The following is a 27,542-nucleotide window of genomic DNA, read 5'->3' as shown; positions in this document are numbered from 1 at the left end:
GGCTTCAGGCAGCTTCAGGCACGAATGGACGCTTTGGCGGCCCGAGCGCCAACCCTACTTTCGAGTGCATAAAGTGTGCAATATTTGAAAACATTCAGCATACACTACACCAGCCATGAGAAAGTTGAGATTCTCATATTGAGAACCCCCTGAAACATTCTTCATGTTTCGAGCAACCCCAGAAGTGGTAAAATCACACAGAATATGCTTGGGATGCGTAGCTGTGGACATGCCCCCTGAGGTCCCTCACTTCCCTCCCCCTCCAGGCCATTCATTGGCCATTTTGGGAGGGGAGGGCAGGTTGACATGACCATGCATGGTCATAACACCCAAAAACTGTTTGACAAATTTTAAAATATATATACAAAATTAATTAACTCTCACCTATTCGGGACACCCTTCCAGGGTTGTCAAGCTATCCTGTTCAACACTTTGGGCTACAAACATGAGATTGCCAAGAGTTGCAAGGGAGTCGTGGGGTGGGGCAAAAGGTGTTCTGGAGGGGGAAAGTGGCCTGCTTTGAAATACTTATTTGTTGTTTCTGGAGTAGGTGGGCAAGTTGGGGGGGGGGCTGTAGGACAAAGATGGTGGAGAAAGGGGAAACCAGGAAAGGGAAGGCAGGGATGTTTAACCCTTTCTCTGTCTGTAACTTTATAAAATCTCTTACCCAGAGGTTCCTCACAAGATACAGCAGGCTAGGAAAGGGTTATGCCCTCTGATGCCTCTGTTTCTCCCCATTATATGCCCCCCTCCAACACAAGGGTTTTAGATCCCATGTTTGTCTAGCGAGGGTTGTCAGCTGCTTGGAGAAAAAAAGTCCTACCCCTTTAACAGAGGCTTGATGAGATTTTATTTATCAAGTAACATTATTTACCTCCAAGCTGCAAATTGCTTCAGCTGCCCATTTCCGCACATTAAACTTCCATTAAAGGGACAGGACACTGGCAACCTTCAATCTGGCTCTCAAACAATGTATGATATTGGGGGGGGGGGGAAATACACCGGGCGGCACATGTTTTGCTGAATCAGGGGGAACCTCCTCTCTGACTTCCCCCCTTTTGTTACATAGTACAGTAAAACTTTCACACTTAAAAAGAGAAATTGATCTGCTTTTCAAGATATCGAGTCCTAAGAATGCAAAAAGCCCCCAAGAGTGCACCAAAAAGGAAATGTTGGCTAGATGACAAAAAACCTGATACTTAACCTTTCATTCTTTTATAGTGACTTTGCATATGTTCCTAGTTCGAGCGATGTTTTCTTTTGGGCCTGCTGAATGGAGAGGCTCTTCCTCCTCAACCTTGGAAAGATCCCGTTGAGTATTGCATCAATAACAAAGGCATCTTGTAGAAGCGACTATCAGGGGAGCGCATGAATTCCTAAGCCTTCAGTAATAGAGCCACCAGTTTAGCAAAACAACTGGGACCGAGATAGCTTGCTAAACGTTCCCCCTTTTCAAAAACAGCAGAGGAAGGAACCAAGTGGTGTCAGGCTCGGTGTACACCGGAACAGAATTCTCACATCAGTGTGGCTAATAGAAGATACATTACAAAATTAGGCTCGGGACAGACATGTTGCTGGCAAAACAGATTGGCTTCTGCCAGAGTCTGCTTTCGTCACGTATAAAATAAGGCACGGGGCTTGACTTTAAGAGCAGAGGAGGTGCTTGGGTGAGGAGAGGGCAAACCGCCCTACGTTTCTTCCCTTTTGTTATTGGACCTTGTTTAAGGACAAAAATCCCTGTGCTGCAGATTGGGAGGAGGTAAGTGGAGGGGGTACTCACCTGCGTGGGCCCAGCTAGCCTGATCTCATCAGATCTCTGAAGCTAAGCAGGGGCACAGCATTTGAGACCCAGGTGCTAATCAGCTGTCTTGTTTAGATCAGCCATTCTAAACCCCCCCCCCCCTTTTTTTCCGGCCATGGCCTTTTTAGAGCTCTTCTCAGACTTCAGGGCCCCTTGCAGTAGGCCGGCAAACTATAAAGTTGTTCCTGGTGGAAAATCCCTGTCTTGGAGGCCACATAGAACTGTCTAAGGTCCCAAAGGGCCCTGATCTCATTTGGTTGGGGCCAGGGCCAGAAAATCCATTTACTTTGTTAGCTGCAAGCCCCCCTTGGAAACTCAATGCAGAAACACCGCAGGGGTCTAATTCAGGTCAGAACTACCATGTGGATCGGAGGGAGAGGCTCTTGCTTCTCCTGACACATGCTTTGGTCCTGAACCAAAATGGTTTTTACCATTATGGGGCAGGGGGGCTGCACACGGGCTGAATGCTTCAACATTCAGTTCCCTCGGTGGGACGGATCGGGAGCCTCCCCCCCCCCATTCTGTGGTCCCAACCAGAGTTGGGCCCTTGCAATAAAATTCTCACTGTGCCTTCATCAATATAACTTTGGATCCAACTGCACAAAGTTTAGCAGGCCTGAGTTAAGCAGAGTTCTGTGGTTAAAAGGCCAGTAGCTGAATGCCCTTGAGTTGTTGAACTTTAAATCATGATTTAATCAACAAATTAAAAATGCCCATCTTTATACTTATGGTGTACTGCGAACTAGCTGGTTGTGATAGCCATAAACGATATTTTATTAATCTATAAACCTCAGGTTGGGTATACTGGAAGGTTCTTAAATACAGTGTAAGCAAATTATATGCTGATTGTTTGATAACAATTTCCCCAAATCTCAGGTAAAGAGGGATCTTTCTTAGCCCCTACTACCTGGCAGGACTGATTTGCACATCACATAGTCACTATAGCGTTTGAACAGACATTTTATTTATTTAACTTCCTTCTTGCCACTCATAGCCAGCTAGCTCACAGTGGCTCACAACGGTGGCTAAAATTACAATATAATCAATAAACATTGCTAAAAAGCCCCTCCCACTTTTCTCACCGCCCCAGAAAACTCCACCCACAACCCCATTTTCCATGGAGTCCGTGCTGAGCATTCAATTCCCAGAGGTGTGAAAGTCCAGCTTGTGTGGATTGGGGCCGCAGACTGTGAGGAGACGAAGCTTCAGTCTTTTATTCAAGTTTTCCTGACCTGAAATGCCCTGTTGGGGTAATGTACATTTACTGATGTCTGTGCATAAGTTTCTATCAGGCTGTTCCCAAGGGCCAATTCAGGTCGTGGAAAAGGCGCAGGGGAGGAAGTCTGCAGCTCTTCCTCCTCATATATCATGGCTGCCATCCAAACCCAGCTGAGAATTCCACTGCCGGTCAGTCAACCAAATAAAGCTGTGGTCTTTAGTGCTAGAGCACTGATAAGCAATTGCAAAATGAAAGCTTCCTTGCTGGTTGCTGCTGAAAACATTCTGTAGAAACATGTGTTCTTTCCTCTTCAACATAAGATCAATATTATGCTTTCTTAGATTAGATTGTGTCTTTTGGGGGGTGGAGGGAATCCAAGATCTTTATCCCCCTGACTTCAGCTGGGGATCCCTGTGGTCAAAAAGGGCATTGCTTGACTAGGATGGGGAATGCTCTTTACGTTCATCAGGAACTTTGAATTGGGGTTTATCTGACTGGGGTCCTTCCCCGTTTGCAGCTGTGATGAACTGCGCTTTTAAAAGCTTAGAAGTCCTGTACGGATAGCTGAAGGACTGTGAAGGGTTAATTCATCACAGAGCCAGAGAGCCTTGAGTGGTAGGTTGGCCCAAGAGATCTGATTAGTTAGTATTGGCTTATTAGAGAAAGACTTTTGAAGTGGATGCTGAGGAGAATTCAATCTGATTTCAGCCCTAGCTGAGAAGAGTTGAGTACTGATAATGTTGGAATTCAGCTCTGACTGAGAGGAGTTTAACGCAGATGGGAGAACTGGGGAAAGTTAGCAAGGATAAGTGGCTAGTTAGACAGAGGCTCCCATTTGGGTCACAGAAAATTCCTGATCTGGTGTGGTTAGAAACTGCCTGCTGAAACCTTAAAAGTCAGTTATACACTCAAGACGAGTACTGGGTTTGGGTACCCAAAGAGATTTGGGTACCAGAAACAGTGGACCAGCCTGCAGGAAACCAAAAGAATCAGAATATTTGAAGTATCCTGGAGTGTTTGGAGAAGTATTGGAACAAAAGCCTCTCAACATAAAAGACTGAATGAAAAGCGTAACAATCTCTCATCAGCCTGAAACATAAGAACTAAAGTCTGTGCATGTACTGATTTTACCTCAGGGTCATCTATATTGAGTTAACTCAGGAATTTTACCCCTGATTTCACCTGACCTCTATGTTGAATAAAATATTTTGTTAATTTGGATTATAAAAACTTCTCAATTGCCATTTAAATTGTATACATTAAAAGAGGCTCCCATTCCTTCCCTTGGGTTCCTGGGCTGAGCAAACAGCCAAAATATTATAGTATGACAGGGTGGAACAGCCAGAATGCTTCAAGAAAGGAAGAACACAGATAACTGGGATGGCTCAGTCAGAGAAGGGAAAGAAAAACAGGGGGAAGATCTTGCTTCTGAGGAAGGGAGGCAGACGAGGACTGTCATGGTGGCTAAATCCCTCACTCCTTCAAACAAGTCTAATTTTGCATGCAAATTGCACTTGGCAGTTGTTTGAAACCTCTCTGAGCATAATTTTTGTATGTTTAGGCTCCCTTAAACTAGTAAGATTTTTTAAACATTTGTGTATAAAGTGTACAGTAATATAATCTGCACTCTGATATTTTCCTGCTGTGCACAGCCTTTCCTCAGGCAGTTAAGGATATCATGCTCATCCTCCTCCCCATGTATACCTCTAGCAGACGTCAAAAGTATCTTATCGGTGCATATTTCAAATAGAAACTGTTCCAGGTTTCTTCGTTCCTTTCAGGTGTTCGTTTGGTGCCTGAGGAATTGCTTTGATTTCACTCATAGAAGAATGATTTTGGGGTAGATTACAGTCCTGTGGGTAGAAAACAAGAGAGGCAGCTCAGGTGACTCAAGGGGCTAGAGGGCTTTCCCTGGGGGAGTCAAAGGTCTCAGGGCCCCTTATCTGATGAACTTTTGGCATGGAGGTGGGCAAATTCCCTCATCTCGGTCCAGAAGGAGCCCAGACCTTCATGGTTAGGATTCTTGAGAGGGAAAGGGAACCAGACAAATCCAGTTCATTCCAAATGCTTCCCTGCTAACCTCCTACTGAGAGTCGGCTTGGTATAGTGGTTAGGAGTGTGGACTTCTAATCTGGCAAGCCAGGTTTGATTCCCCACTCCCCCACATGCAGCCAGCTAGGTGACCCTTGGGCTTGCCACAGCACTGATAAAGCTTATCAAATGTGTCAGCCTCCCTACGTAATGACCTTAAACTGCATGTAGAACGGTGTCAGCTAGATATCAGGGGAAATTTTGTTACAGTCAGAGTAGTTCAGTGAAATAGGCTGCCTTGAGAGGTGGTGAGTGACTGGTAGACTCACTGGTAGTCTTTAAGCAGAGGCTGGACAGATCCTTATCCTGGGTGCTTTAGGCTGACTCTGTATTAAGCAGGGGGTTGGATTAGATGGCCTGTATGGCCCCTTCCAACTCTATGATTCTATGTCCCTTCTTGCTTTGCTTCCTCCCCCCCCCCCCCCCCGTTATAGTGGCTTCTCCTTGCCCAATTTAGTTGTGACTGGGCTTCCAGCTGGCCAGTCCTGATCACGTCTTAGAGACTCAGTAATCTGTGTGTTAATCTTTTCTTAATGAAGCAATCAATTATATTAATCAGCTATGATGATATTTGGCCTCGTTGACGTGCAAAGTCAACCGGGGGGGGGGGGGAAACAATTTATGATCTGTTTCTTAGGTCAGAATACCCAGTTGACAAGGGGCTGTTTTTAATTGATCTTTGGTCCTCAGTGCCTTATTTACTGCAACAAGATTTAGCTCGGACTTCCATAGTTTATAAATTCAGCTTGGGAGGCTATAAATTCAGCTTCCATTTTCAAAGGAATGGATTTGGGAATGTCAGTGAAATTAGCCTCGTTAGTTAATATAAGTAGGAAGAATTGAGGAAGGCAACAGAGATGGGACATGCCCCATTGCCTGTGCAATAGTATAAGACCAGTTCTCGTTCCTCCCATGTAGCTAGCTCTGTATTTTAGAAGTCTTTCAGTGTAACGCATTTACCTAATAACAATACCCAAATGGGTGCAGTATCTTACAGGAAGCTGCTGTTTTTACATCTCCTTCTCCATGCTCTTAGGAGGTGGCTTTGTGTATCCTCTGCCTTCAGTATACCCCCAAATCCTGGATACACTAATCCAGGGGTAGTCAACCTGTGGTCCTCCAGATGTTCATGGACTACAATTCCCATGAGCCCCTGCCAGCATTTGCTGGCAGGAGCTCATAGGAATTCTAGTCCATGAATATCTAGAGGACCACAGGTTGACTACCCCTACTCTAATCTATTAAGGGGGTTGATTCTTTTGCAACTGTGAGTCCCAGAAGTGCAATTAAAATCACTTTCCTTCGTTTTGCCTTTTCTCTCAAGTACATTATTAGCTTCAAATTAGTCCGAGTCTGACCTTAAACGTTCGTATTATTCTGGACAAGTGGGGAAGAGGGAGCATTATGAATGAGTTCTCCTCCTAACAGGACACCGCAAAGTGTTAGAAGTCCAATGAAGCCACTCTTCTTCTCTTTTGGATGGGGATGAGCATGTTCAGTCCTCATCGAGAGTTTTTGGAAGGTTCTTTGCAGGCCTACCAAGTTCAAATACCAACTTTGTTGCCCTTAACATCTAGCGTTTCCACAAACAGCTGGGAGGGTTGAAGAATAGCTTCTTACCTATGTTTTCCATTTATTTCTCCAGTGGTGATCATGTGTGCCAGCAGCAACGCAATAAGGAACATCATGTTGGCGGCTCATCGGCAAGGAATGACCAACGGAGACTATGTCTTCTTCAACATTGAACTTTTCAACAGTTCGTCCTATGGTAAAGCATTCCTTTCCCTTCCGGATGTCATAAGCCTTTCGTAAATATAACGTATTAGAGAGTTTCACCTTTTGAAAGCAAATGTCATTGACATCAGCTGATGTGACAATACTGTGCTGTCCGTTTCAGCTGAGATCTCGGCCAGAAATGGCATGGTGGAATGGGGAAGACAGTTCTCGGCCCAGCATGTTACCTGAAGGAGTCTCAAAGCGGCTCACATTCTGGGTGGGTGAGGCTGAGAGAGCCCTGATATCGCTGCTCAGTCAGAACAGTTTTATCAGTGCCGTGGCAAGCCCAAGGACACCCAGCTGGCTGCATGTGGGGGAGTGCAGAATCGAACCCGGCATGCCAGATTGGAATTCCACACTCCTAACCACTACACCAAACTGGCTCTCTACCAAACTGGTAGAAGTCTTCAAGAGGACATATGCCTCAGGTGCTGATATAGTTAGCCCCTGGCATTCAGATGGCAGTGGAGCCTTAATTGGCAATCAAACTGAAACTCTTCCCTTTTTCCTATGGAGCTTTGCAGGATATGGGAGTTAAAGTAGGGTTGAAGGGTAGAATAATGATTTTGAATACAAAACCATTCCTTGCTGCAAATATATTTGGCCAAATGCATATGTATTTTGGTCTCGAGTCATTTTAAGAACTTGGTCTACCTACCATGGTACTCATCAGTGGCCCTGCTTCGGCTGCCCCCACCTTCTGAAACTAGGTGAGTGACAACCTAGGAAAGGTCCTCCTTTGTAGCTCTGGAACTCTCTCTCTGGGGAGACTTATCAGGCCCTGTCTGTTGCTGTCTTCCACCAGCAGATGAAGGCTTTAATTTGGCATTTCTTAAGTAACCCCTCTTTCCCGATCACAGTTTCAATTGCTGCTTTCACGTCTTCGTACTGCTTCATCTATTGTCGCTTTAATGATGTGCGTGTTCAGCGCAGGGGGAGTACTGATTTTAATTGTTTTAAAATCTGCTTTTAGCACATATGTTTTAATTACTCAACCGCCTTGGCAGCTCCTGTGAAGGCAGCAAAGTGGGATACACTGCAAAATATTTTTTTTTAATGCAGATTCAGCTGGAATAATAGATGGAGAGGCCAGCTGCATTGAGACTGCTTTAAACCCCCTCCCCACTCTTGGGGGAAGCCGTGGGGAAGGGGAAAGTCATCTTGGAGAAGGGGGGGTAATGTGGCTGTTTCAGTCCATTCCGTGAACCACAAGACACTTGAGGAAGCATTAGGAACACTGAAAACCTCTGAGCAGTTGTGTTCACTGGCTGAACATACGATTTTTACTGTAATGATCACCTGTGAACCAAGACCCCAATTGCTTTACCTTGGCTTTGTAGGACTCAAGCAGCTGCTTAAGAGATTTGTGGCTGCACAGTAACTGTACTTGCTGATTTTTGGCACCTGGGCAATCACAGTGGTTACTAGCTAATCTTCGTTTCTTCATGATGGCCTGGCCTTTGGAGTCACTCCTGGGAGTGGTTTTTTTTTGTTTGTTTGCTTGTTTGCCACTGGATCAGCAGCAGCCAGTCAGTGAAGCCCTTGCTCCTGATGCTGCTGGTTGCCAGGAAAGTGCAAGAAAAGACTTTTTTAGGGCATTCCGCCCTCAGTGAACTTTGGATCACGTGGCAGAACTTTGACCACCATTGGGGTACATTCCTTTCAGGACTGTTCTTTCGCCTTGTTTGGGTCCTTCTTCTTGTGGAATGTTAAACTTTTAAAAAAGCAAGCAACTTGAAAAAAGAAACAGTGTGGGGGTGGGGGGGTGAACTACCACTCCTATCATGCCTTGCAAAACCATGCATGCTGGCAATCCAGAAAGCTTGGCAGTAATTATCTTCTTTCTTAGTAAAGATATGGACAAACACTAGACAGTTGTTTTGAAGACCACATTGTGGCATTTCTAGGCCTGGATCCTCCTTAGCAGCATGCAGGGATGACAAGGATAGAAGGAGAGCTACATCAGGTTGTGTAGGTGATGTTCAAGTGCATACATGAACATGCAGCACAATGTTAGGACATGCTTATTTTATTTTTAGAACACTTTTTTGCCCGCCTTAGAGTTCACATGGTGCAAAAATCAAAGCCAGCTTTTAAAAATATGCATTATAAAAAGCAATTTTTAAAAACGGTTAAACAGGAAAGAGGGTCACTGAGAAAACGCCAAATGGGATAACAGATCGTTACCCATTGGCCAAAGACCATGATCAAGGATCACGGTCTGATCTCCATGAGGAGGGCATTCCATAATTTTGGTGCCACTGCTGAGAAGGCCTTTTCTCAGGGGCCTATCCATCTAGCCTTAAATGGTGAAGGCACCCAAAGAAGGGTCCCTGAAGATTACCATAGTGGTCTGGTAGGTTCGTATGGGAGTAGGTGGTCTTTAAGGTATGTTGTTCCTAAACAATATATGGCTTTAAAGGTCAGTACCAGCACCTTGAATGGAGCTCAGGAGTTCATTGTGAGCTGGTATAGGTGGACCAAGGCTGGAGAAATAAGGCCCGTATAATACATGCTCCAGTCATCATTCTGGCTTCCCCATTCTGTACCACCTATAGCTTCCTAACGCTCTTCAAGGGCAGCCCCACACAGAGTGCATTGGAGTAGTCTAATCTGATGGGAAAATCCATCACAAAAAAAACGTACAAAACAAGAATGTCCCAAGCATTGAAAAATGTACTTCCTTGATTGTGCAGGATCATCGTGTGAACTGAACCAATAGACGCTCAGCCACCCCTGGTTATCACAATCCTCATCCCCTTGAGTTTTATTCTGCCTGAGCTGCTATATCAGGTTTCTGAACCAGGGTTTTGTGAAACCCTGGGGTTTCTTGATGGCCCTGGAAGGGTTTCCCAAATGGGTGAGAATTAATTAATTTTTATATATTTTTAAATTCGTTAAACATTTACTGGGTAATATGATCATATATGATGTTGACCCATTTTCCCCCTCCCAACATGGCCAGTGGTGGGTCCGGAGGGGGTGGGAAGGGGAGGCGCCCTGGGTGGGAATGTACACAGCTATGCTCCCCAACCATATTCTGTACGATCCCACCACTTCTGGGGTTTCTTGAAGCTTGAAGAATGTTTCAGGGGTTTCTCAATGGGAAACAAGTTGGGAAAGGCTGTGCTATGCTTTTGGCTAGTCCTGACAAGCATGCTAGATATGTGGACTGCTCTTCTCTCCTGTCACATTTAGTTCTCTTTTGATAAGTATACTCGACACTAGCCATTTAGTCTGAGATGAGCGTGATAAAATTTACTTACCAGCCCACTGCCTCATGTCATTTTTGTTGATTGAAGAACGATGGAAAACCTTATTTGTAGCAACTTAAAAAACAAAACAAAACTTAATATGCATTTGCAGTACCAGCCTGCCTGCCCTGGACTAGGAAAGATATGGTGACTTTTCAAAGGATTGCTATTCCTTCAGTTTTTCTCTATGCCCTTTCATCTAAAAAAGCTTCTGGGCCTCTAAATTACTCGTTTCTTGATAACAGCCCTGGCAGGGTTTCCCAAATGGGTGGGAGTTAATTTATATATATATATATATATATATATATATATATATATATATATATATATATATATATATATATATATATATATATATATATATATATATATATATATATATATATATATATATATATATATATATATATATATTATGTGTGTGTGTGTGTGTGTATATATATATATTTTTTAATTTGTTAAACATGTATTGGGTGATATTATTGTACTTTTATATGCTATTAAAGGCTTGTTGTTGTTCAGTATTGGGTGATATTGACCATATATGGTCATGTCGACCCCTCCATGGCCAATGATAGGTCTGGAGGGGGTGGGAAGGGGAGGAGCCCAGGGTGGGCGTGTCCTCATCTCTGCTTCCCAACCATATTCTGCAAGATCGTGCCACTTCGGGAGTTTTGTGAAGCCTGAAGTAAGCTTCAGGGGTTTCTTAAAGGTAAAAAAGTTGAGAAGGTCTGAGTTAAGTACTCTTTGCAGCCCACGTGAATGATAACTAGTGTTTATTTTAGTATTGTGAAAATTATGAGCCATTGGTCTAGCAGCAAAAAAAGTTATTGAAGCCTAACCTCACACACACACACCCCACAGCAGAAATCAACTAATGACTGACACCTAAATGTTGTGACTTGGCAAGATATTTACTAGGGAGAAAATAGTTAAGAACCTGAGAACCAAATGCAACTTTAAAAGAAGTAGTGAAAAGAAAAGACAGTGGCAGGAAGTGGCAATAAAGAGACAGTGGCAGGGAGAAGCCAGGGACCTTTGCTGAATCAAATTTACCTTTCAGTAACTATACAGAATGTTGCTTATGCAGATATGTGTTCCCAGCTATTTATGGGGGACACGGTGCTATATAAAGTTTCCTGTGGAAGCACCACGTTAATTCCACTTAGGTCAATTGCAGAAAAGGGATGCCCCAGTTCTGTCTTGCCAATTCAGCCTTTGTATTTTTATCTATGACTGGCCTTTTATTTCCAAATGAGTAAAAATGAGACTTTTAACCTTTTAGTGCCTTTTTATAGCATTCATAAACCAACAGTTTAAGGTCACAATCTTCCCCTCAAGGTCTCTTCTGTATTTGTCAAATAAACAGCCTTTCCAGTAAAGTTTTCTGATCAAGCCAGTCCCTTGGTGTCTCTTCCCGATCGAGGAGTAATACATTTATTTTTCTTGATTGACTTTCTAAATTTATATCCCAGTTTTTTGCCCAGTCAGGGCCACCAAAGCAGCTAACTTTTTTTTTTAAAGCATTATAAAATCAGATAAAAGAACTATGAAAAGTCATATTTAAAAACACAGAAGCAGCAATTAAAATATAGGGCAGAGTGATAGAGGGAATGCCAATAGAGGGAATGCCAGATGAAACAAAAATATCCACTCACTGGTGGAAGACAGTGCTAGAAAGAAATTGATGAATATTCCTGGGAAGGGAGTTCCATAATTTTGGTGCATGACTGAGACAACAATTACTCAAGTTGTCACTTGTCTGTTTTCAGTAGGCATACACACTTGAAGCAGGGCCACAGAAGATGACCTTTGTATCCAACAGTATAGGACAGGGGTAGTCAAACTGCGGCCCTCCAGATGTCCATGGACTACAATTCCCAGGAGCCCCCTGCCAGCATTTGCTGGGAATTGTAGTCCATGGACATCTGGAGGGCCGCAGTTTGACTACCCCTGGTATAGGACTTTAAATAAAATCATAGAGCCATCCAGATTGGCTGGAAGAGATATTTCTGTTCCTTCCCCGCCCCTGCCCCCCATTTTATTGTTTCAATTCTTCTTGTTTTTTCTTTACTTTTCTTTAGTTTTTCTTTGGACTTCGGCTCACTGGTAGAGCATCTGCTTGGTATGTGGAAGGTCTCAGGTTCAACCCCCAGATTTTCCAGTTAAAAGAACTGGGTCTTAGGTGATGTGGTCAAACCCTTTGCTTGAGATTCTGGAGAGCCGCTGCCAGTCTGGGTAGACACTACCAACCTCAAGAGATCAAAGGTCTAAGGCAGGGGTAGTCAAACTGCAGCCCTCCAGATGTCCATGGACTACAATTCCCATGAGCCCCTGCCAGCGAATGCTTATCGCAAAGATGCGAATGCTGGCAGGGGCTCATGGGAATTGTAGTCCATGGACATCTGGAGGGTCGCAGTTTGACTACCCCTGGTCTAAGGCAACTTCATGTGATCATGCATGTTCATGTTTTCAAATGTTTGAATGTTTGCTTTCTAGAAAAGCAAAAAATCTTTTAAGAAAAACATTTCTTCAGTCATTAGTGACATATGTTATATTCTAGACATAGCTAAGCATTTAATTAACTTCTTGTTAATTAAGATTCTGATTTCAAGGGGAGAGCTCTGAGCATGTGCTTAGGATTCAATCAGTCAGGCTGAAATCATTTAGCTGGAGTGCTTAGACTTTGGATGGGTTATGCTCCTAGTGTTCCGTTGTCAGGAATACGGGGTTTTATATTGCGGGCTACCTGAGTAATGCATCAGGACTACAGCTGCTGAAAAGGGGGAAAACGAGCTCTTTATGGTGACTGGCGTGGAATTGTAAATATTTTTATTTCTCCCTTAGGAAATGGCTCATGGAAGAGAGGAGACAAATACGACCTTGAGGCAAAGCAAGCGTACTCATCCCTCCAGACAGTCACACTACTGAGGACAGTGAAACCCGAGTTTGAGAAGTTTGCCATGGAGGTGAAAAGTTCTGCTCAGAAACAAGGAATCAATGATGATGATTACGTAAGTAACATCTTTAAAACGCTCTTCTTGTTAGAATCAGAGGTGACAAAGTGGCCTTTTCTAAATTGGACTAAAATGCCTGGGTGTTCACAGATGCTTTCTGAGAACTCTTGTGAGAGTCTTTTTTCCCCAAAAACAATTTTGAAAAGAAAAATGCTGGGTTTTTTTTCATGTTCACCTGAAACAAAGTTCCCTTTGTCTTTATTCTTGCTCATCGTGGGGCATCTAAGGTCCCAGTAACCCCGTAATACTTTTTGGTACCAGTTCTTTCCAAGGTCCTCCAAGTGGGGCCAAAATCTATAGTATATAGCAGTGGTCCCCAACCTTTTTTGGGCCGGGAACCAGGAGAGGGAGAGGGAGGCACGGGCACAGGCACACATTCGGGCGCAAACACACAGGTGCGGCAGCTCTGTGCCTGCACGTTTGCGTTCACCAGCACCCGCACCTCCCGAGTCTTACCCTTGTATCTTTACAGAAGATGTGATGTAAATGCAAAGAAGTACAGTGGCAAAAACCAAAATGCAAATTGATAAAAAGTTCTTCCTTCGAAGCAGTGCCGAAGCAGCCAATTGCTCCTGGGCCCCAGCGCAGTGAGTGCCGTGGAGAGGAGGGAGACGTGCCCACTGGCATGCCGGCGCCTCCCTCCCCCCCACCGTGGCCCCGTACCGAGGGCTCTACGGCCCGGTGCCGGTCCGCAGCTTGGGGGTTGGGGAAGACTGGTATATAGTATCTGTCCTGTGCAATAGCATCTAAACTGACTATTTATCTGTTTGTGGATTAAGTTCAAGGTACTGGTACTCAGCATTAAAGCGCCAACTATCTGGGACTATCATATCTGAGGGACTGGGTCTCTCCCTGTAATCCCCTAAATACGTTGCACTCATCAACACACAACTTGTTGGTGAAGCTGGTACCCAAAGAGGTCCATAAGGCTTCCTCCAGGACACATGACTTCTCCTTCTTGGCCCTGTCCTAGTGGAATCCCTTGCCGGATGAGGTTCAAGACCATCCCAGCTTTCTTAGGACTTGCAAGTCAGTCGTTTAGGGAGGCCTTCTTCTGTTCTTGTCCTGTTGGCCCTCTTGGAACTCACCCACCTATTCACTTTGCTATATTTTCTTTATGAATGACCAGTGTCTATTTTTATTGTCTTACTAGTAGGAAAGCTCATTTTGAAAATGGTCTGTAGAAAGGCAGAGGGAGGGCCGAAAGGCTTCCTCAGACCATGGCAGGATTGTTAGTTGATGACTTGTCCTTGCAAGGTTGAGGGGGAGGGGATGTACCAGTTTCAATGGTATCCCATCTCAAAAGCTGGGCACTTCACCTTAAACTGAGGACCGACCTGCTCTAGGGAGATTGGGCCTTAAATGCGCCCCTTCCTGGAGAAATATTTCAGTCCTTTGTAGCCTTCACACTAGTGCTGGAGCAACCTTCTGGATTACTTAGGCCCAGTTCATTAGCTTGGCTCCACCTTCCACAGTGCGCTGTCCCAGGTTCTGACCCCAGAATCTTAAGAATGCATATTGTTGGTACTCCCTATTCATTCCAGTACAAAGGCTTCAGTCATGAACTGGAGAATTTTAGGAGGACAATCTCAATAGATTGCTGGATTCATAGGAGACTAGTAAGTAGGTTACTAATGGAAAGAGCGTCAAGCTCTGAGTTTATGGACCACAAATGGTGTCACTCTCTCCAGAGGTGGAAATCCTCCTGGGCTTTTCATCCCTTAGTTCAGGGAGACAAACTCACATTTTTCCCCCATCCTGCTTCCGGTGTGGACATAACTCTCTGTCCCACTTCTTTCCTGCCTCTGCCAAGTGAGGAACACTTTTTGCTGTGCTACCAGGCTACTCGACTTTAATCTTCTCCTCCAGACTCCTCATACTTCCAGCAGAGTTTTCTTTTCGGGCTCCCATCGAAGGGAGTTTTGAGTCCGGGGCAGCCCGCTGAGACTCCAGACCTCCCCGGCAGCGTAGGAGAGGCACGGCTCCATCCGCAGCGGCTTGATCAATTTCCAAGCATTTCCAAAAAGTAGAATGAATGTTCTTTATCCTTTCAGTAGATAAAATAGTAAGGGTGGTGAAATTACACTCCTTGATAAACACGGGTTTGTCTTGCCCGTGTATCTTTACAGAAGATGTGATGTAAATGCAAAGAATTACAGTGGCAAAAACCAAAATGCAAATTGATAAAAAGTTGCAGAGTTCTTCTTTCGAAGCAGTGCCTGGAATGCACTGTTGTACAGCGTCAAGCCGTGCTTCTCAGATGTTTTTATGGAATCCCTCAATAAATAACGAATGTTAGATATTTGGTGTCAAATTCAACCGATTACACTATTGCAACGGACACAGTCTGCTTTGGCTTTGTACCTGAATCGCTGAATACACCATTTGACAGGCAGGGTGTCAAAGCGGTAGAGAACACCCCCTCTCCAAGTCTTCTGGCCGTTCAGGGGCGCTGAACTGTAATCTCGGCTGTTTCTCCTTCTCTTCCTCATGAGAACACCCTCTGTGGAGCTGCCGTAAGAAGAAAAGTTCTTTTGTCAGCCGTGGCCCAGCCTTTATTGAAAGCTGACCAAGTTCTTGTAGTTGAAGATATTGGAAGCAGCCACTCAGAATTAAAAGTGGTTTTATATAGACCTTGACAAAAGGTTAATGGCACATAGTATGTCTAGTAATTTCGGATGCTCCCCCCCCCAAAAAAAAATGCAAATCAGGATCCTTGAAAACTGCTTTCGTGAAGTTAAATGCAGCGGCAGAACTGGTGCTTGAAAGGAAAGAGTGCTGTAATCAGTAGAGAATATAAGAGTTACTCATCAGTCAAGTGTTGTTTTTTCCTTGTCAAAAAAAAAAAGACTGCTTTTTTGTTACGTTATCCTGGAAGCCATGAACACGGCTGATTGCCTGGGAACATTTGGGAGGGGCATGCAATGAAATCATTTGCTAAAAGGGCTGAAGTTATTGCTCTGATCAATAGCTGTCTTAGCATTTACAGCCAAATAGCCACAAAAGCTAGTTACCCAGACTGGAAGGAAATCTAGGAGCCCAGCCACAGCGATCACGGGGCAAGTCTGAAGAAGAACGAAGAATAGGAAAGGCAAGTTTTCCTTCTGGGGTCTCATAAGCAGGAGGCTCGGTTTGAAAAGGTCACCCATCTACACTGAAAACTGCCACGAATCCTTATATTGGAAGCTGCCAAGGAAATAGGATAACGGGAAAGTATAGCAGCATTAATCCAGTATGTGCCAATAGTCTAAATATTGCTTTTGCTGGCAAAATGAACTTTATGTATGTATTTAAAACATTGATAGGCTTTCCTTTCTTTCAGCAATTTCAGGCCCACATTAAAAACAATCAGAACTCACCTCGAGTGTGTAGATAAAAAATGTCCGAAATATGCTTCGAATACGTTTAAATCCGTTTCTAAAATGTAACGCCTGCAAACCTAAGAACCGTTTCCATTAAAATATCCTACTGTTTCTCGTCTAAAAATCGCCGATACATTTAATCTTCTGGCACTTTCATTTTACGTTTAATCTTTTGGCACTTACCTTTTATGACAAGTTCCACAGGAGTAATTGGTTCCAATATTGCTTCCCTCCAAAACCCTACAGGGGGGGGGGTTCACAATAAAACAGTCGAAACTTGATGACAAACAAAAAAACTAAACTGGTCCCCAAGAAATCTTTCTTTGGTCCTCTTAGTAATTGATAGTACTTTGTGCTTCTTCAGAGCACTTGACTGGAAATATTCAAACGGACCAAAGAAAGATGAGAGGACCAAAGAAAGATGAGTTGGAGATCAGTTTAGTTTTTTTGTTTGTCATAATGTTTCCGCCATTTTATCGTGAGGATCTTGACCAGAAAGAAATGCTGGCAGGGGCTCATGGGAATTGTAGTCCATGGACATCTGGAGGGCCGCAGTTTGACTACCTTATAATATGCCTAATAGTAGGCCCAGGGTAAAAAATACCCTGTCCTGTCTTTGTTAACCAGAAAATTGTTTGTTTTTTTTGCTTAAAGTTTAATTGCAGTCCACTTATTAAATAATTCTTACAAGAGATGGGCTTAGGGTTTGCTTTTCAAAATTCTTAATGCTACTTCTGTTGCTGGTTTTGGGAGCTGAGTTCACTAAATGCTGGTCTGGTTTCTTGCCTGAACTGACATGCGTTTATAATCTTGGCTATTTGACTGTTGAGGTTAGCGAGACCACACACAGCTTGTTATTTTTTCTAATTGCAAAGAACAGTGTAGGTTGGGGCAGGGGATTTAACTAATTTAGTTAACATTTCAGCAGTGTTGGCTGGATAGAGAGGGATACATTACTTGGGATCACAGATCACTCAACCCTCCATCAATGCAGGGGAATCTTGAATACCTGGTTATCATATCCTCTGAGACCAGTTACAAAGGTAAGAAGTTCTGTGTTGGTCAGATGAATTACCGTATTTGCCAGCGTATAAGACGACCCCCCAACATTTCCACTCAAAATATAGAGTTTGTTACATTACATTACAGCCCTATGGGCAGCTATGTCTATCCCAACTGAAGTGCACCCGGCGTATAGGACGACCCCCCCACTTGGAGGCATGTTTTTCAGGGGGGGAAAGTAGTCTTATACGCCAGCAAATACTGTACTTCGAATTGGACAGACATTGGTGGTATCTACCGCATTTGTAAGATAGGTGGAGGCACTAGCCCTGTGAAGCAACCTGTTTGCTAACCAACTTCTTATCTGCAAACACTCTTTGGAAAGGAGCAGGAATTGGAATCTTTGTCAGACTCTCTCACTTGCTCAGTCTTCCCCTTCTTCAAACCGCACACAACCCCTAGCCTGGTCTTAGGACTGCACAGTCTCAGGACTGGAACGGTGGGGTTACTAAAATCACTGCAAGAGACGGCAAGAATGTAACCTGTTTGGTGAGTGCCCCACTTGTCTTTTCCCAAACCAGCCTAGCAGGATTAATGACAGACCAGCTTTTGTGTTCTCTTAAATGCACCAGAAGAGAAAATAAAAAAAGCCACTGCCAGGGAATAATTTGTACAGTTGAATAGATCTATTCAGTGTCTGGAGTGCTTTGCTAATTGTCTTGGAAAGAATGAAAGCAGCCCACAAGTTGGCTTTTGGAAGCAAGGGGGGGGGAACGAATTCACATGTCAGCTTATGTTTTCCTGTTAGAATTGATCCACTATTAATTAGGAGTTTGGAGTATCGCCAAAGGTAGTAACGGCTCTGGGAGTAGTAAGATGGGCACTGCTGTTCCAAAAAGAGTTGGATCTGTTGAGGTCAACAAGGTTAGAAGGACGTAACTCCGCTGAGAATTGTTCTTCCTAGGTCAGGTTCATACAAGCTTCATCTGGCCAGCAAATACATTAACAAAACACTATTTAAAAGCTAGAACCAACTAAAAGAAGCAGTCCTTGGCAGAAACGTATGGCAAAAACTTTCCTATAGAATCATCGAGGGTTGGACACAGCTGAACGGGTAACATCATCATCATCATCATTTAAAAGCTGATGATGATATCTGTTCAGTCATGTCCGACCCTCGGCGATTCTATAGGAAAGTCTTCACCATGCGCCCCTGTCTCTGTTTCTTTTAGTTGGTTCATAGTCATCCCTATGTCGGATTTGATTGTGTCGAGCCAGAGGGTCCTTTGGCGACCACGTTTCCTTTTGCCGCTGACCATGCCGAGCATTAATGATTTTTCTAGCGAGTTTGATCGCGTGATGTGTCCAAAGTAAGTGAGCTTTAGCCATAATATCTTCCCTTCTAATGACGTAGTTGGTTTGCTCCTCTCTGAAACTATCTTGTTGGTAACTTTGGCTGTCCATGGTATTCGCAGCATTCGTCTCCAACACTATAATCAAAAGCATCTATTCTCCTCCCGTCTTCTATAAAAGCTAAACATTCCCCCAAATCCTCCAATCTAAATAGATCTATATTGACAGACGACGCTGGGCCCCAAATAACATACACAACTTACTCCTTCGAGGATCCCAAGTCCAATGTGGAAAAATAGTACTGCTATGTAGCAATTATAATCATGAAACAATGTAAAAACCTGTCCTGAATGGCGGTAACCCCAAATGGCTGCGAAGCATACCCTGGCCTACCAACTCAAAGGACTACATGAACTCTCTTCACTACAATTGGTCTAGACCAGGGGTAGTCAAACTGCGGCCCTCCAGATGTCCATGGACTACAATTCCCAGGAGCCCCCTGCCAGCATTTGCTGGCAGGGGGCTCCTGGGAATTGTAGTCCATGGACATCTGGAGGGCTGCAGTTTGACTACCCCTGGTGTAGAATGTTCTGAAGGCACCCAAGTGATACAGCTTCAAAGTAGGCAAAATTCAGTGAAGGGGACAACCAATGGTCCCTGTGACATATTTATGGGACCTGTGGGGTCCAGTTCTACGGGACTCAGTAATCATTAATTGTACCCTACACTTCCAATTTGGGTTGTGCTCGGCGGGATCCAAATTGGCTGTTCCAGGCCGATTCGGATGCCACCATGCACAACCCTACATTCCCCTGGGGAGGACGGCATATAAATATAATAAATAAATAAATTCCAATCCTTTTGCCTGAAAAGAGAATCTAGAAAATAGTTGATGATAAAAGGGAGTCCATATTGCAGACTCACTGAAACCATTCATGTGCGAAGATAAAAACTTTGCCTAATTTGCAGAAATTAAGTGCACCAAACCTTTCTTTGGTATATACGCTTTTTCTGTGGTATGCGAGTGCAATAAAAACATGCAAATCCGAACTGGTCTCCCGTTTACGGCACAGTCAAGACGTCGTCCTCAATGCTGAACAAACTGTCCCCCCAAATAAAGCAACCTATATTTGAGTAGGTGCTGTGGTGTGATTCCACCTAATGAAAAGCTGTGTGTTTCGAGTTCTATGTTTCCACTAGATGCGGAGAGAGTCTGTTCCAAGGAGAAATCTCCGGAGGGCAATGAGACCTTCCCAGAACCAGGAATCTTTAAAGCAGAGATGAAACTTATATTTAGGGAGGTTAGATTTTAAGGCGCTTCACACTGTGTTACAGGAATGCCTGCATGGGCCCGGCACAATCCGCTAAACTGATCCCCTCCCGGTTTTCAGATTGTATTCATTTCTTACCGTTTGATGTGAAATTGAATACTGTTTTGTTTAAATATATGTTGGCTGCCCTTTAAAAAGTAAGGGATTGAGCTTCAAGAAAACTCAGAAACTGGTAATGCGGTAGGGTAACCGGACAGGTACTTAGAAGAAGAAGAAGAGTTGGTTCTTATATGCCGCTTTTCCCTACCCGAAGGAGGCTCAAAGCGGCTTACAGTCGCCTTCCCTTTCCTCTCCCCACAACAGACACCCTGTGGGGTGGGTGAGGCTGAGAGAGCCCTGATATCGCTGCTCGGTCAGAACAGTTTTATCAGTGCCGTGGCGAGCCCAAGGTCACCCAGCTGGCTGCATGTGGGGGAGTGCAGAATCGAACCCAGCATGCCAGATTAGAAGTCGGCGCTCCTAACCACTACACCAAACTGGCTCTCTTAGAACACTTAGTCAAAGATGTCTTGCATTTGTGGGCTTTAATTTGAGGAATAGGGAAGTGACACAGTGTTACAGCATCCTGAGGTAATAAAAATGAATATCTTTGCCACTATCTACATGTCTTGGCCAGTGGGTCAGAGTTGGTAACGTTAATGTAGCCTGATCCTAGGAATGCCTACTCCAAAGTAAGCCTGCTTTCATGGAGGCCTGGTTCTATTGAATCACATTGGATTGAAGTATAAAAACATACAGAACGACATTAAAAAAAATAAAATTCCCAGTCTGATTATGTGGTTAATGATATCTACTGAAAGCCAGTCGAAAGTAGAATGTCTTATGTTAGTTCATGACCTTGGCATCCTGTTCTTGCTCCAAGGATCTCAATAGTATAGAGCAGGGGTAGTCAACCTGTGGTCCTCCAGATGTCCATGGACTACAATTCCCACGAGCCCCTGCCAGCGTTTGCTGAAAATGGCTCGTGGGAATGGTAGTCCATTGACATTTGGAGGACCACAGGTTGACTACCCCTGGAATAGAGCAGTGGTTCTCAATATGGGGGTTGGGACCCCTTTGGGGGTTGAACAATCTTTTCATGGGGGTCACGGCAGGGCAAGCTGCTTGGCCGGGGGGGGGGGGGGGCTGCCATCCACACAACAGCCGTGCGAGGTAGACCAAGATAGAGCATTTGTCTGTCTGGAGCAGCGGAAAAGAGCAAGATAGTCATGGAGGGACAAGAGGCAGAACTGAACTGAGAAACCCCTGGAAAAAAAAAACGAATTTATATACAAAAATTCACACCATTGGTCAGTTTCGGTTTAATTTCTGTGAAAGAACGCTTGCATAATTTTGCTGTTGGGGGTCACCACAGCATGAGGAACTGTATTAAAGGGTTGCGGTATCAGGATGGTTGAGAACCACTGGTATAGAGGGTTCCTATCTGTTCATCTTCTGTGGCAAACTGTTTCCTGAGCCCTCTACACACAACACAGAAGGCCACTGCCTGCAGAAAACAGGGGAGTGTACCCTGGCCTGTCACTCACCTACTCATGTTCACCTTACACAGGTACTAATGGCTGTGCACCTTTGGGGGGGAACTGAGTTTTTTTAATATTTGGAGAAGGGCATGCCATTATTCAAATATATTTGTGCCTCCAAGTATCAATTTGGGTTTTACCAGGATTTTGAAATTATTTGGATAGAATTTAATTTCTACAGGGGACTTCTTTTTTTTGGGGGGGGGGGGTGGTTCTCCCCGCCCCTAACCTAATGATGCCAAAATCGCTGCCTATTTACTAAATACCTTCCATGTTTCAAGCAAATTGGAGCATGAGGTCCAGTTTTATGCCCTATTGAACAAGCTGCCCCCGGCCATCCCACTCAGAGGGGGTGCAGACTGGGCAGGGGGGTGGGTGTGGAAAGAGCTGTGCCTTTTCTTTCTTTCCTTTTTTGCACTAGTAAAAGGTGGGCCAGGGGCCTCAGCGACGATCTGTTCTCCTTTCCACATGATAGAGGATTGTGCCTGTGAATATGTTTACCATTGGCTAAAACTGCCTCTTCCTTTTCATCATAGTTACGATTGACAAATGGTTGGTATTAGTAAAAGATCACACCCCACTTAAGAACCTAGCTGAGCATCTGTCCGGCTACTGTTGACATCTTTTATAAATGGAAGAAACCTGGCTTTGCTTCCACTATGCAACAAAAGCTTGATGTCATTCTAATTCCAGCAGCCTGGGGGGTGAGGGGAGGAAGGGTTACCGGGATGTCTGATGTGGAGCCAAGGCTCTGGTTTCTGTAGGAACTGATTTCAAAGCCTTTTGAAGCCTGTGAAAATCTCTCATTGACTTTGCATCAGGACCTAAATCTGATTAAGTAGCGGAACTGTTTTTCACTGGTAAGGAAGGCGATTTCAGGAATTTTCGTGTGTGTCTGTGGAGGGGGGATTATTTATGGAGTTTATTGTTCGGTGGCTTGGCCAGCAAGCCCTTCACAGGAGCTTAACCCCCGTTTTTTTACGGGCATGGCAGTAAAAAAAAGGATACAATGAGAAGCCCTAATAAGAGGTACTATGTATGGCACAGGGAATTTGCCTTCTTATTTGCATGCTGTTTATCACTGTGATAAACTGTAGTTTATTTTACTGTATTTTACCATATTACTGTAGTGCTGCTCAGCAGATGAAAGATAGGAAAGATCCTTTTCAGCTGTGTCAAAAGGGCAACAGGGTGCTGATGTGAATTCAGCGTGTTTGGGACTCTGAAATGTTTTTATTTTTCAATGAATCAAGGCGCAGGAATTTTCCCTATAGAGCTACAACAAAAGACGACGAATAACTCAATAAGGCATAACTCTTAATTATCTTTGAACAAGCTAGCAATCCCCAAGAGGGACCTTAGCCCTCTTCTAAAACTACACTCTAATGAAAAGCTAATGCTTTTGAAAAGTGGTAGGTTAAAGGTATGTCCTTAATTAGTACTTTCTGAAGCTTTCTTCATGCATCATCACATCAGTCTGACTACAACTGTATTGATTTATTTCCTTATAATGTTCCTAAAGTGTCTCTTGTAGTGCAGAGTGGTAAGGCAGCAGACATGTAGTCTGAAGCTCTGCCCATGAGGCTGGGAGTTCAATCCCAGCAGCCGGCTCATGGTTGAGTCAGCCTTCCATCCTTCCGAGGTGGGTAAAATGAGTACCCAGCTTATTGGGGGGTAAACGGTCATGACTGGGGAAGGCACTGGCAAACCACCCCGTATTGAGTCTGCCATGAGAACGCTAGAGGGCGTCACCCCAAGGGTCAGACATGACCCAGTAGGGGATACCTTTACCTTTAATGTTCCTAAAGCACAACATCTGATTTTTCAGGCAAAGAATTTGTGGGTTGTTAGATTGTTGGTACAGCCCACAGCAATCTTCTGTAGGAAACCACACCAAAATAACTCTGCATCCTGGTTAGTAAAGAGAGGTGGTATCCTCAGTCTTCATTGGACTCTTTAAGGATAGACAGCCAGTGTGGTATAGTGGACTTGGATACTGGGAGACTGAGGCATGAATTCCCACTTCTGTTGTGGAAGCTCACTGGGAGCCTTTGGGCCCTTCACAGACTCTCAGTAACAACCTACCTCACAGGGTGGTTGCTACAAGGAGAATGGGAGACCAGTGTACTAAACTGCATTGAATCCCAAATGTGGAGGAAAGTAAGGTATAAATTAATAAATAAATGCAATTACAAGAAATGCATTAATATAATGAGGGTATTACCAAGCCCCCATTGCTTCCTCTGATTCTCAATTTTCCACAAACTGCAGTTGTTAAAAAAGAGGGAACGAGAGAGGGAGAGACCTCAGTGACTTTTGGGTCAATTTGCACAACCTCTCCTCCCCTAATGCTTGTGTGGCCATATTGGTTTGTGCCCAGTATATTTGTCATGAGGAAGCATTCCTTCATGCAAACCCGTAGCTGCCATCTGAAATGGGGAGACTGAGAAACAGCTTCCTTCCTTCCTTACAATTCCATGCTGCTTTTTGGTGGACAGGTGAGCTGGGGACAAAAACGGACACTCAGTGTTAACGGATTTGAAGTGTGTCCCGTCTCATCAGGAAGCCCAAGAAAGAGCACTCAGCTCCATTATTCCTGATGCACTTGGCATTTGGGACTGTTTAATATTTTTAACTTTTTTATTTATTTATTTATTTTTGAGAGTTCTAAAAAAAAGAAACCCTCTCCAAAAATGGTCTCGGGGTAGTGTACGTCAGTAAATAAAATATAAATATATATCTGAATATTTATCATGTAACCAACCACAAGATAGCTTGCCATGAGTGGCGGGAAATAAATCTAGTTGTTAATAATAATAATAATAATAATAATAATAATAATAATAATAATAATAATAATAATAATAATAATACACTTGATCTTAGCCAAAAGGTGGAGAAGCAATGAATAAGATTCTAAAACTTGGGACAGAACTAGTTTCCTTAAATCCTACTATCCCTCTTTGTTCTAAGTGTAGCAACCCAATGAGTCAGGCAAACAATGGGGGTAACCATGCATCAGAATCCCCCAGAGTTGGGACAGGCAGTGTTTTCTTTTCTCCCTACTGGCTGCCAGTAGTAAGGGGGGGGGGGAAATCCTAATTGTTAATCAGCCTCAACTGCCTGGATATGAATCAGTCTCAAATGCCAAGCACAGAGAAGGGTGAGGCTGAATGGATATCACTAGGATTGGCAATCTTGGTGTTGCCACCAAGAACTCTTTGCCCCGGTAACCACACATCTTAATGCCGGGGGACACAAAATGGGACTTTAATGTATATACTGAGTGATGCAGGCTGTTTATCACCCCCGTGAAATCTGGGCCTGTGGCTTTCACCTTTAGAAAAAATCGTCTGTTCCACATAATATGTTTCCGGTGAGGGCTTGAAGGAGGAGCTGGTCTCATGGCTTAAATGCCACTCAGCACTTAACACCCACTCAGGGCATCTGTCCTGCCCCTAAGTGCCTCCTCCTCCAACCAGCTTGCCTGTTTGTCCAGCGGCCAGCCAGTTGCCTTCCATTTCCCGCCCCTGACCCCCCCTCCCACTTCCCTCCGAGGCTTGGAGGCTGCAAATCCCTGCCACATGAGAGCCCCTGCCAGTGAGTTCCCTAACAGCTGCCTGCAGCCTTCCCAGGTCCTGGGGGGGAGGGGGAGGCCATCTGCAGAGTTCTCACCCCCACCCCCAAATCTAGCGCTCGTCGTATTCCTGAATGCAATGGGCCTCAGCCCTAGTTGTGTGTCTGTGTGTGTGTGTGTGTGGGGGGGGGATATATCAGAATTTCTAGCCATTTTTCTTCTTCTGAAAATGGAAAGGAATTTGCGCGAGAAAAATGGGGTGTGTGTGGATTACATAAAGCCTATCTATTTAATGTGTCAGTGCTTTTTAAGCTTATCTGTTGAAGAAAGGCAGATAGAGGTGGCATGCAAGAGAATGCTATCCCTTCCAGTTTGCTTCTCCTTTTTCGTCCTCGGCACCTTTTACCTTTGGCATAAGGGTACAAGTTTTGCTTTTGCGCGTTTCTCACACTGACATGTCCTGGAAACTGGAATAAGCATTTGGTGCTGGTTTGATTTCCACTAGGCATTGTGGCTTTCCAAGCTTGGGTGGGAAGGGGGGGACAAGTGAGATAGATATGTTGATTCCTTCACCCATAATGATCAAATTATATTGCACCTCCTTGTGCTGCAGTCTCTCAAAGGTGGTGGACCCGTGTCAGGCCTATATGACTTTGTACTCCATACCAAGCATTTCACCTTGAATTGGAAATCCTGGACCATCAAGGGAAATGGCTTCCCCAATATGCAGGCATCCTATTTAGCTGGAATTCTTGTATGGAGGAGCATTTAATCACATTAGCTTTTACCTGACGAATGAAGAAGCACAGCACAGATGTAGGCTTGCCATGCATAGGCCTACAACTGCTCCTCCTGCCTAAGAGCCAGTTTGGCGTAGTGGTTAGGAGTGCGGACTTCTAATCTGGCAAGCCGGGTTCGATTCTGCACTCCCCCACATGCAGCCAGCTGGGTGACCTTGGGCTCGCCACAGCACTGATAAAACTTCTCACCGAGCAGTGATATCAGGGCTCTCTCAGCCTCACCCACCCCACAGGGTGTCTGTTGTGGGGAGAGGAAAGGGAAGGCAACTGTAAACCGCTTTGAGCCTCCTTCGGGTAGGGAAAAGCGGCATATAAGAACCAACTTCTTCTTCTTCTAATTGAGCAAGCAACAGTTAAACAGATAATGAAGAATGTCAGAGGCATTCAGTTTTGCTTCTGATTTATCATTTTCCCCCCAAAGTATTGCGATGCTAGCCTCCTTAAGCCAGTTGCATGTAGATGGATTCATGAAGCTATAATACTTTAAGTTTCTGTTTTTTAGTTACAGTAATAAAATAATGGGTTTAATGTTGAAGTCTTAGGTTGTTATGGCCTCAGCGTTAAACCTAGAGTTCTTTTTTTTTTAAATTTAGCTCAACTTTCCCCTCGACATCTGGCTAAAGTCTTCAGATGGTTCTAATTTCCACCTGTGTTTTGTTTAAACGTAGCACTGCATCAAACATTTGGGAGATGCCGCCAGAACTGAAGAACAAACAAACAGTTCATGCTTGTGACACGCAGGGAAAATAAACAAAAAAATGTAAAGGAAAAGAACGAGGAGAGTCGCAAGAGCTATAAAAAGGTCAGGGAGGGAAAATAATTTCTGCCTACAGTGAAAAAAAGTGGGCCGAGTCTTAATAGGACACCAATTATGTTTCCTGGGTTTATCTGGATAGCATGAGAGGAAAGAGCCATTTTACTCTGCTCGTGCCATTTGCAGCAATAGCCACAAAATGCTACCTTTTGTTTTCCGGTTTGCCTCACAGACATGGTACAGCAGCACAGCTTCAAACAGTGGCCATGTGGGTCGACAGTAGAACAGCGAGATTTCAGTCCTGTAGTGCGGGGGTCGTTAACCCCCGGTCGGCGGCCCGGTACCGGGCCGCAAAGGCCTCAGTAGCGGGCCGCCTGCAGCCACGCCTGCCTTCACTCGCGGCCCGGCTAGCTTCTTGCTGCGAGGAGGGGGGAGAGGTAGGCACGGCCGCCGGCATGCCAGCGGGCACAAACGTGCATGCGCGGAGGTGCTGCACATGCGCATAGCACCCCCTGGTGGAAAAAATGTGCATTGCAGCGCCTGGGCTGCCAGCTCTTCCTCACCCCTGAAGGCGGTCCTCAGCCGTAAAAAGGTTGGGGACCGCTGTAGTTCCTTCAAGGCAAACCTTTTTTCTTTCCTGGGTGTGAGCTTTCGAAAGTTGAAGACGGTATCTGATGAAGGGAGG

The 27,542-nt window shown here is 44.5% G+C and overlaps 1 protein-coding gene across 2 annotated transcripts in view; it reads left to right on the top strand.

Annotated features, from left to right (window-relative positions):
- The window catches only part of NPR3 (natriuretic peptide receptor 3), a 53,520-nt gene that overhangs the window by 8,212 nt on the left and 17,766 nt on the right, over positions 1 to 27,542 (top strand). For both annotated transcript variants that reach the window (XM_077346931.1, XM_077346932.1), the window contains exons 2-3: positions 6,757 to 6,879; positions 12,989 to 13,155. In XM_077346931.1, coding sequence (XP_077203046.1) covers positions 6,757 to 6,879; positions 12,989 to 13,155 — 290 coding nt within the window. The remainder of the gene's footprint in view (positions 1 to 6,756; positions 6,880 to 12,988; positions 13,156 to 27,542) is intronic.

The sequence above is a fragment of the Paroedura picta genome, chromosome 7 (assembly GCF_049243985.1).
Source record: "Paroedura picta isolate Pp20150507F chromosome 7, Ppicta_v3.0, whole genome shotgun sequence".
In the NCBI taxonomy this organism is placed as follows: Eukaryota; Metazoa; Chordata; class Lepidosauria; order Squamata; family Gekkonidae; genus Paroedura; species Paroedura picta.
Note: the sequence above shows the minus strand (reverse complement) of the source record. Positions and strands in the feature narration are given on the sequence as shown.